The 15,100-nt window shown below is 42.3% G+C and overlaps 1 protein-coding gene across 3 annotated transcripts in view; it reads right to left on the bottom strand.

Moving 5' to 3' along the window:
- POMT1 (protein O-mannosyltransferase 1) overlaps positions 1–15,100 on the bottom strand; it is a 1,532,857-nt gene that overhangs the window by 199,887 nt on the left and 1,317,870 nt on the right. For all 3 annotated transcript variants that reach the window (XM_044058401.1, XM_044058399.1, XM_044058400.1), the window contains one exon: positions 12,056–12,182. In XM_044058401.1, coding sequence (XP_043914336.1) covers positions 12,056–12,182 — 127 coding nt within the window. The remainder of the gene's footprint in view (positions 1–12,055; positions 12,183–15,100) is intronic.

Below are 15,100 nucleotides of genomic sequence, written 5' to 3' on the forward strand. Positions count from 1 at the left end.
ACTACAGAGGAAGAATAAAACAAACAAACTTCTCCCCTTCCTGCAGAACAGGAACTGTGATGCAGACAAGAAAGGAGCTCTAAGGTGGCTTAAAGAGATTTACTCCAGGAGCCTTGTTGACAAGCAAAGAAACTAACCTGTCCAAAGGTTTGTGTATTCCCTTACACAACACAGATGCTCTATAAGATACGAGTTCCTGAAGGATGGGCGACTAAGGCACTTTAAGTCACAAGTACACAATCAGAACATACTGCAGTCTCTTATCCCTGAACCTGGCAAGTAATCAAAGTGGGCTGGAAAAGGTATAAAGGAACCTTCATCTCTAATTTGCTAAGACTGTACCAAGTGCCTACTCTCACTAGCTCTACTGGAGAGAGCAAAATGTGGGCTGTAGTAGTATTCTTACTAGCAATGAACAGCTCTAACTTCAGATGCCCCCCAGCAAAAGACAGCCTAGATGCATGGGTATTAGAGCTACAGCTCAAGAAAAGGATGTGCTCAACACATTCATGTGGCATTCGGAGTCTTAAAATAAAAAAGTTATCCAAGAAAACATACAGTTAGACTCCCCCTGCCAGATTCAAATGCACAGTCTGCAAAAGGGTATTATGGCTTATGTCATCCACACCTAACATACACTGTCACTGTCTGACATGATGATGTTCTGGAAAAAGTCTTACTGTGCTTGTTGAGACTGCATGATGCCCTTGTTCATTCCATGCCAAGAGGTTAATTAAAGTTTTATTTATGGTGATGATTAAGAACAAAATTTGAATCAAGTGTTGGCAATTTGAGTTAGCAGTGGTCATAGTATTGTGATTATGGCTGAAAAAGTGGATATACTAGCTGAATTAATAAACAGTTTAACCTGAGAACTTTGTACAATGCTCCAGTATAAAAAAATCCTCAAACCCTCCCACCCCCAAAAGCTTATGCTCAACAAACACAGCCTTGCTCTCCATTCACAAAGTCAATAACTCAGCTGGGGAAGTCCTTTATTCCATTCATGTTCCCAAACTATAGAACTCACTATCTTTAACACCAAGACTCAGTAACACCCTCTCTACTTTGAAAAATCAAATAGAAGACCATCTAAAGGGTTTCTGGCTATGCTTCTGCTCCTCACCAGGCTAACTCTTACACAAACTACCTTCTCCTTTACAACCACTTTCTCACTTCTTCTTGCTCACTAAACAGCTGGGTCCTTAGTATAAGACTCACTCGTAAATAAAATGTATATATTGTTAAATCTCTTATAACTACTGCAACATCTCTACTGTTAGACGAACACTTCCTGACACAAGTGTCCTCAACTAACACTGTCATAAGTAGAACTTACTAGTTCTTAAAGGGCACACTCCTCTAAATGTAACCTGAATAACTTTTCTAACTTCCAGTTTAATATAAGTATTTCAATGTTTACTCAAGCATATCCGTGTTTGCAGAAATGTCAGTGTACAGTTTTATTCAATATGCTTTTGTGCAATCTGAACCGATTTTACATGTTACTATCTATCATTTTCTAATACTGCACTGTCAAATACGATACTAATGTTTAATTTACCTGTGATAATCTGCAATGTATCTTGTATTATATTGTATCAGTGGAGCTTTTCTCCCTGGGCCTTCTCTGAAAAGGGGTTCTACAGCCAGTCAGACTGCCCCAATGAATAAATGAATCAAATCAATCATTAAATAAATAAATAATGAAGCAAAAGTTGATTGACTGTTTACCAGGAAAGTCTGACTGGGCACAAGTCCCATTTTCAGCAGAGACACTGGGTGAAAGCTCCTCATAAAATACATATTTACAATGAATAACACTACAAATTAAATGTTTTAAGCATTCCTTTGCAGGTAACATTGAGAAAAATAGTAAAACATTTATCATATACTTTAGAAGTTATGTTATTTTACACAAGTCAAAGACATGTTAACATGTAATAGCTAGAGATGCAAGAGCAATAATGATGCACACAAGTTCAGTGTATTTATAATGACATTAATGAGGTAGGGTGTCACTAGAGGAAGGGTATATGCAGAAATAATCAAGAAGGACATAAGGAGAAAAAGTTCTGACAATGGAGAGGTTGTGACAATGGTACACACATAAGATGAGATAAGTAAGGAAGGGGTATTAGTAGGAGAGGATTAAGGATATAGGTTAGTTGGATTAAGGATACAGGCTAGTTGAAGGAGAGGTAGTGGGGATGAAAGAGACAAGGAAGGTGAAGGGGTCAGGGTGACTGATAGAGAGAGTGGCAATGGAAAAGAATGAGAAAGATGGGTTTAGAAAGGATCTGATGAGAAATGTGTGAAGATTATAGTCGAGAGGATGGCCAGCCATTGCAATGATGTTACAAATTAAGGTAAAAAAATAATTAATATGAATGCCAAGTACATTAAAAACATTAAAAACATTTGATTGAGGTGAAATCTGGACTGTAACATACCCATTGTTAGTGAAAGGTTATAGCAGGACACTGGTCAAAAGTTGAGAGAGAGTGATTTGCTTGACCAACAACTTTCTGTAATGTCTATTCAGAACCAATTAACTGAAGTGGAAAATGTGCATAATAGGATGGATTGTTTTGGTAGTCAAGGAGAGTATGTGTAACAAAAAGTCAGCTGCAACTGAACATAAGACTTGAAGGAAGACTCAGACTGATGGAACACGGGAAGGAAGACAGGATTTGGACTTAATGGATTCAGTGAAAACCAACTATGGACAGGGTCTACAAAATCATGGTGTGGGATAAGAAGGTGATCTGGGTGCAACTATCTGTATTAGAGAAGTTGCAAGGTACACCTAGAGGGATTTTGATTGAATATGCATCTGTATATGAGGGATAAGGACTATAGCAACCAGGAAAGAAACTTGCAGAAGCAGATTAAATGGTTTATGTGATTCTTGATTTTAAAGGAGTAGCATTTCAGTCAAGGTTGCAGTTTAAAAGTGAGATCACAGTGTTTAACAGAAACATTAAAATAAAGACTACCCCTTCCCACTGCATGGAAGAATGTTTCACTAGAAGGCATCCTTGTTCTCTTCTAGCTGAAGTGATGTCCAGAAGCAAGGCTGTCTTCCAAGAGAGGAATTTGTAACTCTGCTGAAGCTGCAGGTTCAAAGAGGGGTAGGGTGAGCTTTTCCAACACAAAGTTAAGGTCCCAAGATGGGGTAGGAGCTCTTCTGGGTGGCCTTAAGTTGTTAGCCAATCTTAGGAACTGTTTGATGAGAGAGTGTGAGAAGAGGGGAGGGTCTGTGCTGTAATAAGCAGAGATGGCAGAGGCATGAATTTTAATAGAAGAGAAGGATAGACCCCTGTGTAGTAGGTCTGCTAGGTAATCCAGGATGAGAGGTTGGGAGGGCTGTGCCATTCCAGCTTCCTTAGCCTGGATCCAGGTGCAGAACCTTTTCCACTTGTCAGCATAGGATTTTCTAGTGCTGGGGTGTCTGGCCTCATGTATAACATCTAGGACTTGTTTGCTTAGGCTGGCAGCTTGAGGAGAGGCTGCCAGGTTGAGGGTCTGCAATTGGGGGATGCATGAATTCTCCATTCCTCTGGGTCAGGAGTGTTGGGATCTGAGGTAGGTGCCATGGTGGTAGGGGTGATAGGCTGCGCAGCAGTGGGTACCAGTGCTGGAGTGGCCAGTCTGAGGCAATCAGGATTGCCCTCGGTTTCTCCTCCCTTATTTTGAACAGTACCCTTGAAATGAGTGGTAGATGGGGAAATGCATAGACTGAGAGGTTTACCCACTGAAGGATAGAGCATCCACTTTCCAGGCCCTGCTGTGAGGTTCCCTGGTGTAGAATTTGCTGAGCTGATGATTGGAGTGGGAGGCAAAGAGGTCCACCTTCGGGGTGCCCCATTTCTGGGTTACAAGGTTGAAGGTTATGTGGTCTAGCTGCCACTCGTGTGGGTCTAACAGCTTTCTGCTTAAGCTGTCTGCCAGAGAGTTTAGGGAGCCTGGCAGGAATTGTGCTAGCAGATGTAGTTGCATGGTTGAGGCCATGTGCCAAAGGATCATGGCGAGCCTGCAGAGAGGATAAAAGTGAGTCCCTCCCTGTTTGTTGATATATCACATCACTGTGGTGGTGTCTGTTTTGATCAGTAGAGGCCCCAGGGAGAGAAGGGGTCTGAAAGCTGTCAGGGCATGCTGAACAGCTAGCATCTCTTTTTGGTTGATGTGCAGATGCATCTGATTTGGGCTCCAATGGCCCTGAATGCACCTGCCATCCAGGTGTGCACCCCAGGCATAATCTGATGTGTCTGTGGTGAGGGTCTGCATGGCATGGGGTTGTGAGAAGGGAAGTCCCTTGTTGTGGTTGCATACTGCTGCCCACCAAATAAAATCCTTCCTTAGACAAGGTATCATTGGTATGATAGTTTCCAGGTCTTGAGAGTGTTGACACCAAAGGCTTTTTTGGGTACCATTGTAGTTTCCTCATATGCAGTCTGGCATATGGAATGAGTAGAATGCAGGCGGCCATGAACCCTAGAGCCTGCAGGATTTTCCTTGCGGATAACTGGGTTCTGGTGGCTAGTTGAGAGAAGTAGCCTGTCAGGTAGGCTTGTTTTTCTGGATTAAGGAATGCCATCTGGGATGCTGTGTCCAGGCTTGCTCCCAGGAATACAATTTTTTTGCAGTAACTCAATGTGAACCAATAGCCAGCACCATGCACTAACTCACTCTGAGCCAATAGCCAGCACCAGGCATAACTCACTCTGACCAAATAACCAGCACCATGCAGGAACTCATTCAGAACCAATAGCCAACAGCATGTAGAAACTCACTCTGAAATAATACCCAATACCATACAGTAACTCAGTCTGAACCAGTACCAACACCATACAGTAACTCACTCTGAACCAATACTCAGCACCATGCAGTAACTCAGTGTGAACCAGTAGCACTACCACGCAGTAAGTCACTCTGAACCAATAGCCAGCACCATGCAGTAACTTATTCTGAACCAACAGCCAACACCATCAAGTAACTCACTCTGAAACAACAGCCAATACCATGCCATAACTCACTCTGAACCAAAAACCAACAACATGCAGTAAATCACTCCAAACCAATAGCCAACACCATCGAGTAACTCATTCTGAAACAACAGCCAACGCCATACAGTAACTCGCTCTGAACCAATAGGCAGCACCATCCAGCAACTCAGTGTGAACCAATAGCCAACACCTAGCAGTAAGTCACTCTGAACCAATAGCCAACACCATGCAGTAACTCAACCTCAATCGGTAGCCAACACCATGAAGTAACTCACTCTTAACCAATAGCCAACACCATGTACTAACTCACTTTGAACCACAAGCCAGCACCATGCAGTAACTCACTGAACCAATAGCCAATACCATGGATTAACTCACTTGGAACCAATACCTAGCACCATGTATTAAATCACTCTGAGCCAATAGCCAACACCATGCAGTAACTCACTCTGAACCAACAGCCAGCACCATGCACTAACTCCCTCAGACCTATAGCCAAAACCATGCCATAACTCACTCTGAGCAAATAGCCAACACCATGCAGTAACTCAATCTGAACCAGTAAGCCAGCACCATGCAGTAACTCACTCTGCATCAATAGCCAACACCATGCAGTAACTCACTCTGAACCAGTAGACAATACCATACAGTAACTCACTCTGAACTAACAGCCAACACCATGCCATAACTCACTCTGAACCAGTAGCCAACACCATGCAGTAAATCACTCCGAAACAATAGCCAACACCATGCAGTAAATCACTCCGAACCAATAGCCAACACCATCTAGTAACTCACTCTGTATCATTAGCCAGCACCATGCAGTAACTCACTCTGATCCAGTAGCTAGCACCATATGCAGTGACTTACTCTGACCAAATAGCCCGCACCATGCAGTAATTCACTCTGCACCAATAGCCAACACCATGCAGTAACTCACTCTGAACCAACAGCCAACACCATGCAGTAACTCACTCTGTATCATTAGCCAGCAACATGCAGTAACTCACTCTGAACCAATAGCCAGCAGCTATTGTGGGGACTAGTTCTGATTTATTTTTGTTGATAGTATACCCCAGGGAGGGCAGGAGGTCCTTTACAAAGGTCAGGTGCTGTAACAGCTTTTCCTGACTGTCTGCCTGAATAAGGCAATCATCTAAGTAGGGATAAATTTGAATATTTCTTTGTCTGCATAAAGCAATGGCTGGAGCCAGGCATTTTGTGAAAACTCTGGGAGCAGTGGATAAGCCAAAAGGAAGCGCAGAGAACTGAAAGTGCATATATCCTGCCCTGAAACGTAGATATTTCCTGCAAGATTTTCTGATTGGGATGTGTAGGTAGGCCTCTTTTAGGCCTAGGGTGGCTAACCAAGCATCCTTGGAAAGCATAGGAAGAAGCTGCTGGAGGGTGAGCATTTTGAATTTTGGTATCACCAGAAAGGTGTTTAGAATGGATAGATCGAGGATTGGGCGCCAGGTGCCCTCTTTTCGAGGACTTGCTTTTTGGCCTCTGCCCACTGGTTTGGAGGGAGATCTGGAAACCTTTTTGGGGTTGGCAGAGTGTGGAAATAAAATTTTTACCCCTGGGACACTATGTTGAGGACCCATCGGTCGTTGGTAATAGAGGCCCAGCTGCTTGCATGGAAGGAGAGTTTTCCTCCTAGGGGCACAAGCAGGTAGGCAGAGGTAAGGGGTGGAGATGTAAAGTCATTGTGAGTTCTTACCATAAGGGGGTGGCTTTGCACTCCCTGTTTTTGAAGAGGAGGAACTCCATTGCTTAGATCTCTGCATTCCCTGGGGCTGCTGTCTGGGGGGGTGGTCTGCTTCCCCTGGGTCTGGCCTGAATGGGGCAGGAAAGGACCAGTGCTTGGAGGGGCAATGTCTACTGATCCTGGGAGGCTGGATTTGTAAGAAGTCTTTAACTGTCTGCATAGATTTAGCTTTTTCTTCCATCTTTTTAAGACCTCTTCTGCCTCGGTGCCAAATAAATTGTCTTTGTTCAATGGTGCGCCCACTAATTTGGATTTTACATGGTCTGGCAAGGTCTGTTCCTTAAGCCAAGCATGCCTTCTAAGGACAGAATCAGTGACTGCTGCCTTGCAAGATGCTTCTAGGGTGTCAAAGCCACATTCTAAGGTGTACTTAGTAACTTGACTTGCAGAATGCATAAGCTCTTGTAATTCTTTATTTTCTGCACAAGCAGGAAAGCAAGATTTTTTTTTGTTTGAGAAGTTCTATGGTATGCTGTTGATATTTCAGTTTGTGGAACTGACAATTTAATGCTCTAATAGCAAGAGTAGCAGAGGTGTATACTTTTTTACCCCGTTTAAAGCTCAGGAATCTCTGTCTGAGGGGGTGGGAGTCTTAGCTGAGGTTGCTTTAATTCCTTTAGGTCCTTGAGAGATGACCTCTGGGTCGGCAGTAGTAGGAGTTTTGAAAAGGAATTTGTAAGAGTCAGGGACTCTGTAGTACCTGTCAGGTTTCCTGGGAGCAGCAGGAAAGGTGTCAGGAGTCAAACTGGATTCCATAAAAATATCATCCACAACATCCAGGACAAGAGGAATGGCCAAAGGTCTGTGCTGTGGTAAACCTAAGAATTCCCAGAGTCTCCTTTTTTGACCGAGGATAGTCTTGACATTCCCAATGGAAATGCTCCCTTAAAGTATGAAGGGTTTCCCCAAATGAAAAATCCTCAGGTGGAGAGGCAGAAGGAATGGATTCCTCTGCATCAGAATCCTCATAAGCAGAGAAGGGTTGCATGTCTTCATATTCAGAAGCATTAGAGTCATCGAACTCCTTTTCAGATAAAACTACTGGGAACAAGTGGGGACAAGTCTCTTCTTCTTTTGGAAGGGGTAGCCTGTTCTTCCCCTAATAAGCATAATAAGGTCTTCCACCATTTTAAGCATTTGAGATTGAGGCAAGGAAGTAGGTGCCTGAGCTTGGGTTGTTTTTTTTGGGCGTAGTTTGTACCCTGGGCCTTAGAAACTCTGCAGTTTTAGAAAGAACTAAGAAAGCAAAATAAGCCGTCAGTCTGTGTCGAGTATTGGTAGTGCGAAGTACTTCCTCGAAAGCTGGTGCCTGCTCAGCGGCTACAGACCTATCCAAGGTAGAGACATCTGCAGGATCCTTAGTCGAAGAAGAGTCTCACGGCATACTGGACTCTGCAAGGGTCTCAGTAGTGGCCTGCGAATCCATAGAAGTGGGCATCAGGGGCTGGGAAAGCACCTCACTGAGGACCAGAGAACTGCCGACTAGCTTAGCGGAAGCGTCATCAGCAGTTTTGGACCTGTGCGGTCTGTCTCTGTCTTTATCCATATTTTTTTGGAAGATCAGTAGTTGGATGGCTTACCGAAGCCATAACAGAATTCGAGGACTGAGAGCAAAAATATCTAGCTAAAATAAGGGCCCAACGACGTATAGTTCTGGCGTTGAACAAAGCACAAAAGTGACAGCGAGGGACATCGTGGTCTGGGCCTAAACAGGTGACGCAGTAAGAATGGAAGTCTCGGTGTGGTATTTGCTTTCCACAGGTGAGACAATTGTTAACTTTTTTTGACATCGGTTAAAGCAAGAAAAAAGGATCCCCAACGGGGTACTTAGCTTTAGAAGACTTCAACTTCAATTCGGAAATGAAAACTCAGGTAGCAGCCGACCAGCACTTGTGCGAACTGCTTCTGCTTCGGGCTCCTCAGCAAGAAAGACTGATGTAATGGTGTCAGCTGCCTGATTTTATACCACTGACGACCTGACATCAGTGTTGGAGCAACAGCAACCGACGCAGAAATACTAAGCCTCTAGTATTCAGGCCGACTGAGCGCTACCCCTGGCAGGATAACCCAAATGTGATGACTACAGAAGTGAAACATGAAGAACATCTTCTTCTGTGTCTCCAATTTACCAGTGCTTAGATGGCTCTGGTAACCCTGCCCAGTAGGGATACAACCCAAACAGAGATTATCATGGAAGAATGTCTCATGATGACCCATTGCACCATTAGAAGACGAGATTAACTTAACCAGTTAATATGACTGAATTAAAGAAATGGGAAAGACATTAGCTACTCAGAGGGAACATGAAAAGAAGACTCAAGAGTAGATCCACCAAAGAAGGCTGTTTGATGAAGGCCAACCTGTCAGAGCATACAGCGACTGAAGTTTCAGCCATCTGGAGTGTTCATAGTCCAGAAAAGGGAAAAGACACACATGAAATCAACAATACATGAAAGCTCAGTTTAAAAAAAGGAAAAAACATAACATAAAGCTATAATACTGATAGATACTTTTTGCACAAATTCTGACTTTCACATTACTTGCTTTTTTACTGAGGTTTCCAGCTGACTCAATCAACATTCATCACTAAACCCATCAGAATGTCCTTCTTTCACAGCAATCTTTGTTACCTACTATTTACCTGGCTTACTGACTTCACAGTCTAACTAATGTTATTCGACTGCAGGACTTCAGTCTGACTGGGATTATTCAGCTCCAGGACCTCCCTCATTGTTTATATACATCACTGTTTCAAGACTTACCCATTACGAACTAGTAGGTACAGGCCGTATCAACTATGACTTGTAAAATCTCGAACTCCCTCTTGCATAACTGTCTTTACCCCACCTCCCATACACCAACTCTTGTTGTTTTTTTGCAGTTGAAGATTTTCCAAAAATAATGATTAAATTCAAGATTTTAAGTCACTTCTCATGAAATCATAGGTGTGTACTAGGCTAATGGCCCTGGAGCCTTTACAAGCGTAGCACATAGGATTACCCTGGCATCATGCCACCTGACCTTAGTTCCTAGTGCCTCTGTTGAGTAGAGCCACTGGACTCATCCCCGGTGTGAATTTTCTATTTCCCATCCACTCATCAAGATTTCTCTTGAAGAAGGTCAGTGAGGTGCTTTGCTTGACATGTATGGGAAGTCTATTCCATAACATGGGCAGTCTCTGGGTTATGAACCTGTCCCTCCAGAATGTTCTGTTGATTGTGGTAATGAGGTTGAGGTCTCTGGAGCATGTGGTGCGGAGGGATTGGGATTTCTTTAGATGCAGCATTTCTAACAGCTGGGTTAGACATGGCTTTGTAAGTCAAGCAGAGATCGCCTCTAAGTAGGCGATATGAGACAGAGAATAGTTGGAGTTTTATGAGTCTGTCCATATAGGACAAATGTTTAAGACGTAGGATCCTCTTTGTGAGGTACTTTTGCTGCCTCTCCAGTTGTTGCAGGTGTCTAGTTAGGTACATGCCAAATGGGGCATTGTACTCTATGATTGGCCTAATGAAGGAAGAGTAGAGGGAGACAATGACCTCTTTCTTCCTGGATGCAAAACCTTAGTAATGAGATGTGACACATAGAAGGACTTTCTGACCACAGTTGCAACATGGTGGTCAAAAGAGAGTTTGCTGTCAACCTGTGTTCCAGATCTCTTATAATGCCTTCTGTGTTCAGTGGACTACCATCAATGTGGCAATTCAAGGGAATTGGATTTTTCCCAAGGGGGATGAAGACACATTTTTTTGGCACTGAGCTTAAGGCCATGGTTCTGACACCAGTCATCCCTCTCCACAAAGGAGGAGCGACTACAGACCTCAGGAACTATCACCCCATTGGCCTGACTCATTGAGGCCTTTCTGCAGGAAGTCAACATCACCTGGGGAGTTAATAATAGCTCCCAACTTGCAATCGTCTGCGAACTTTGCCAGCCAGAGTCCCTTTGTGTTGGCCTGGACTTCAAAGAAGTAGATAGCAAACAGGAGAGGACCCAGGACCGAACCCTGTGGGACTCCACTCTTGACTGGTCAGCAGTCTAACATGGAGTCAATTACTTTCACACTGTGGGTTCTACCTGTGAGCCAATTTGCAACCCACCTAGTGATATAGGGGTTGATGCCTAGCTTAGTGAGTTTTTCTGTGATTCCTGAGTGGGGAACGGTATCAAAGGACTTGGCCAGATCAAGGTAGGCTGTATGAACCACCTTGCCTTCACCCAGAGCTGTGGTGACTGATTCTCAAAGAAGTCAACCAAGTTGAGCAGGCATGATCTATCCTTCATAAAACCAAACTGTGTAGGAGCCAGAGTATGGAGATTCTCTATACCCTTGTTTATTACGTCCATGATGATGCATTTCATAGCTTTGCATAGCAGACTCGTCAGGCCAATGGGGTGATAGTTCCTGAGGTCTGTAGTCGCTCCTCCTTTGTGGAGAGATATGACTGTAGCATTGTACCATTCAGTAGGGGCAAAGCCTCAGGTGAGGCTGTGACTGAATAGGGCACACAGGTGAGGTGCCAGTTCACTCTGTAGGTCATGTAGAACACAGCCAGGGATATTGTCAGGTCCCACAGAAGCTGTATTCTTAGCCTTGGACAGTGCTGTTTTAACCTTTGCAGCAGTAATACTGGGTGCCTGGCAATCTACTGGCATTGTGATTGGTCTTTTGGGGGGGGGGGGTATAGTTAGCACTGAATCTGTCGGACAGTCTATTGGCAATATCTGTTGGCTTGGTATAGGAGGTACCATTGTGCCGTAGCTCAGAGCAACTCCTCTGATTCTCGATCTCCCTCAAGTGGTTTTATACCTATAACTCTTTTTTGTTATTACTCTACACTGTATATCTACTTTTCAGTACCAGATGACCTTTCTGAACACTGCAGAATGTCTGAAGGCTATGTATTTTATATAGCTGCATTTGTATCTGGGTGCCTGTTAAACTTCATTATCACATGCACACAACTGTTCTTGTATTTCTGTCTTGTACTACATATCCTGCTATGTCTCAATTTATCCTTGGAAAATAGAGTACTTTACTTAAGCTAGTTAGGATGTACTGATGGATGGATGCAGGAATCTACAGAAATTCTGTGTGTGTGTGTGTGTGTGTGTGTGTGTGTGTGTATATTAGGAAATTTTCATTTGTTTTTCATAAATGAGTCTTGTGGCTGAAAATGCTTTATTTTCTTCTGAGATTGACAGCATATGAAACTATAACTCATTGTAAGCAAAAAAAAAAAAAAACAAACAAACAAAAAACAATATAAATACCTTCTGGGATATCATGAATTTTTCGGCGTCTTCGTAGCAAGTAAAACAGGAACACAAATACATATAGCAGGGCTCCAACATTAGCTGAATTCCAGGTTAAGGTATTTCCTAGCAGGTGTATCTGTGCCTGTACGTGGGACACAAGAAAAAAAAGACCCACCATGTTAAAACATGGCACTGAAACATTATTTAAAAATTGAGAAACAATGTTGAACTTCTCCACACAGCTAACCTGACCAATACATTGTCACAGATCGTCAACCCTCAACTAAGTTAGAAGCCAAAAGGTTGTACTTGGTTCTTTGGTACAAGTCCAGTCTCATCCTATAGGTCCAGGTAGCATGGTACATACAGAACTGGTCAGTACTTCATACTGATCTGAAAAGCCACCCCTTTTCTCTGTCTGCAGAATGTGCTGGCATTAGATATCTTTGTATATAATTTTCCTTCCCCCTGACACTGAGACGCAAAGGAACAGCTTCCATTAGTGCTGTCTTTGTATTTTATTGGGAAGACATGTTCTCTGAAATTGACTCATGGGGGCATGATGCATTGTTTTGATGATGATAAAGGCTAAGACCTGTTAATGAGCTTCACTGAGGTTTGACTCCCTCAGCCCCCATTTGTCTACTGTGTTAGTGAGCAAGTCACTTACCCAGACAGTTCTCCCAGGTCACCCCTGTAAAGAGGTTTGCTCCTTCTAGGTTTATCTGGTTACCAAATGGGTAAGATTGACATTAAAAATATTGTATTGCCTTTTATCTCCAAATCTCTAATTATGGCATCAGCTAGGTGACTAAACAGCATTTCCAGAGTATCTGGAGCACCAAATAATTGAGGATTAATGCCCTCAGGATAAGTTTCTCTCCTGATTCAGCCATGCTCCTCAGGAATACCTCTGATATGACTGACCTGGAAGAAGTATCCACATTATTTTTTTAAGAAGAAACATCTTTATTAGATTCTCACTTATGACCATAGGCAATCATACATTTATATAAATGAAAACAAACCATATTAACATTTAATTTATTTATTTAACATTTATTTACCGGGAAAGTCCGACTGGACACAGGTCCTTTTTCAGAAGAGGCCCGGAGAGAAAAGCGCCATGAGTAACAGTAAATTTTCACGCACACATTACAATAATCAAAAAAGTATAAAGTAAACAAACTGTAGTATACATAAGAATATACAAATTTGTTGTATCTTGACAACAAAACCTAGGCTTTGGACATAGCTAGTACTATTTATAGGTATGACTTATGTCAAGATATAAGGTTAAGAGTACAGGTCAGAACGAACAAAGGATTAAACACCGGGGGAGAAGTTGGGTATGTTTTGGGTATACTGTGATGTATCAAAGCACTCATGATGGGTTAGTACAGGAACATAGCCACTTATTTTTTAGATAAGCTTTAAGTGATGGCTTAAAGTGGTTAGTGGATGAGACTGAGATAATGGAGTTAGGAAGGGAGCTCCATATATGAGATATATAGTTGGAAAATAAATATTCTCCTGCAGTGTTGTTTGCTTTGGTGATGGAGAGTAAGTTCTTATTGTTAGAGCAAAGTGGTCTGCTGGAACTGTAAGGAAAAATGAGATTTTGTAGTGCAGGGGTTCTGGTTGGTTGTGTTACAGTTTTGTGAGTTAGTTGTAAAGAATAATGTTGGGAAGCTCAAGCCAGTCTAAAGCTGTACAATTATGTGTTCTATATGGGCAGTCAGATGTAAACTTAGCAACTTTATTATAACATGCTTCTAGCTTAGCTACGTCAGTTTTTCTTTGATTAGTTAAAATAAGAGAGGTATATAGTAGAGTGGAGATCAGATGGGTTTGTGCTAACGTAATTTTGGCCATTGTGGTCAGGAACCTTTTGTGCCTATATAGACTTCCAAGTTTCTTATGGACTTTTTTATAGTTAGGGAGGGGAGACATGCAAGTCAAATTTTAGGTTATTGTCTATTTCCACTCCAAGAAGCTTAGTATGGGTTGTCGGGGAGATGACAGTATTGTCTTTGGCAATTATGTTAAATGGTGGGCATGAGATAGATGTCTTGTTAGGTAGGAAGAGTAATAATTTAGTTTTGTTTGGGTTCAGAATTAGATGGGCATTTGATATTTCTCTTATATGTTAAAACAATAAACCTGTTTTGAAAAAAAAAAAGAATTAGATGGGCATTGGCTAACCATGTTTCAACAGAAGTGAAAGATTCCTATACTTGAGAATGAAGAGTTGATAGAGAAGTGGCAGCACAGATCAGTGTTGAATCATCTGCATACTGTATTATAGAACCATGTGCAGTAGCTGTGTGTAGATTATTAGTAAACAGGGAGAAAAGGAGAGGGTCCAAGATAGATCCTTAGGGGACACCAATGGATAAAGGAAGGCGTGGAGATAGGTCACCCTTCCATAGAAGAGATTGTTGACGGCCAGATAAATAGTTATGAAACCATGCTGTGACAGATGGTGAGAAGGATAGTTCAGTTAGTACATCTATTAGTTTGAAATGGGAGACCATATCAAAAACTTTTGATAGGTCTAGAAAGACGGCAGATACAAAGTTGTTGTTAGTCCTGTGATGGTTTACGGTTATTAGTGAAGGATAAGAGAGCTGTACTGGTACGATGTGATGGGCCAAACCTAATTTTAATTGCAAGCATTACACATCACTTACAATCCATCTAGTCACTGTCAGTCAAACATTACATAGCTGATTCAAATCCTGCCTTCTTTTAAACCTCATTCCTCCTCTGTTTGTATTGTTCCCACATTTCCCATTTTTTCTATGTAGTTTGCGCCTATCGCTGTAAAGATCCCAGTTCAAGAGTTGGTTTACACTCCGATTTTCATTTTCTACTAACTGTTTTGTTTTTTTGGCAGCTAGCACAGTTAGACTCTGCAAGGCCTAACTATGTCTAAGCAATTAAGATTCTGTATCATAACTCAAAAAATCATTTCTACAGTCATACCAGTTTGTTCATCCAGCGTTTCTGACAGAGTACTTTGCAGGGAATTTTTAAAGTCTAATAACTCATTACACT

The sequence above is a fragment of the Protopterus annectens genome, chromosome 16.part0, assembly GCF_019279795.1.
Source record: "Protopterus annectens isolate FY-2018-M chromosome 16.part0, PAN1.0, whole genome shotgun sequence".
In the NCBI taxonomy this organism is placed as follows: Eukaryota; Metazoa; Chordata; order Ceratodontiformes; family Protopteridae; genus Protopterus; species Protopterus annectens.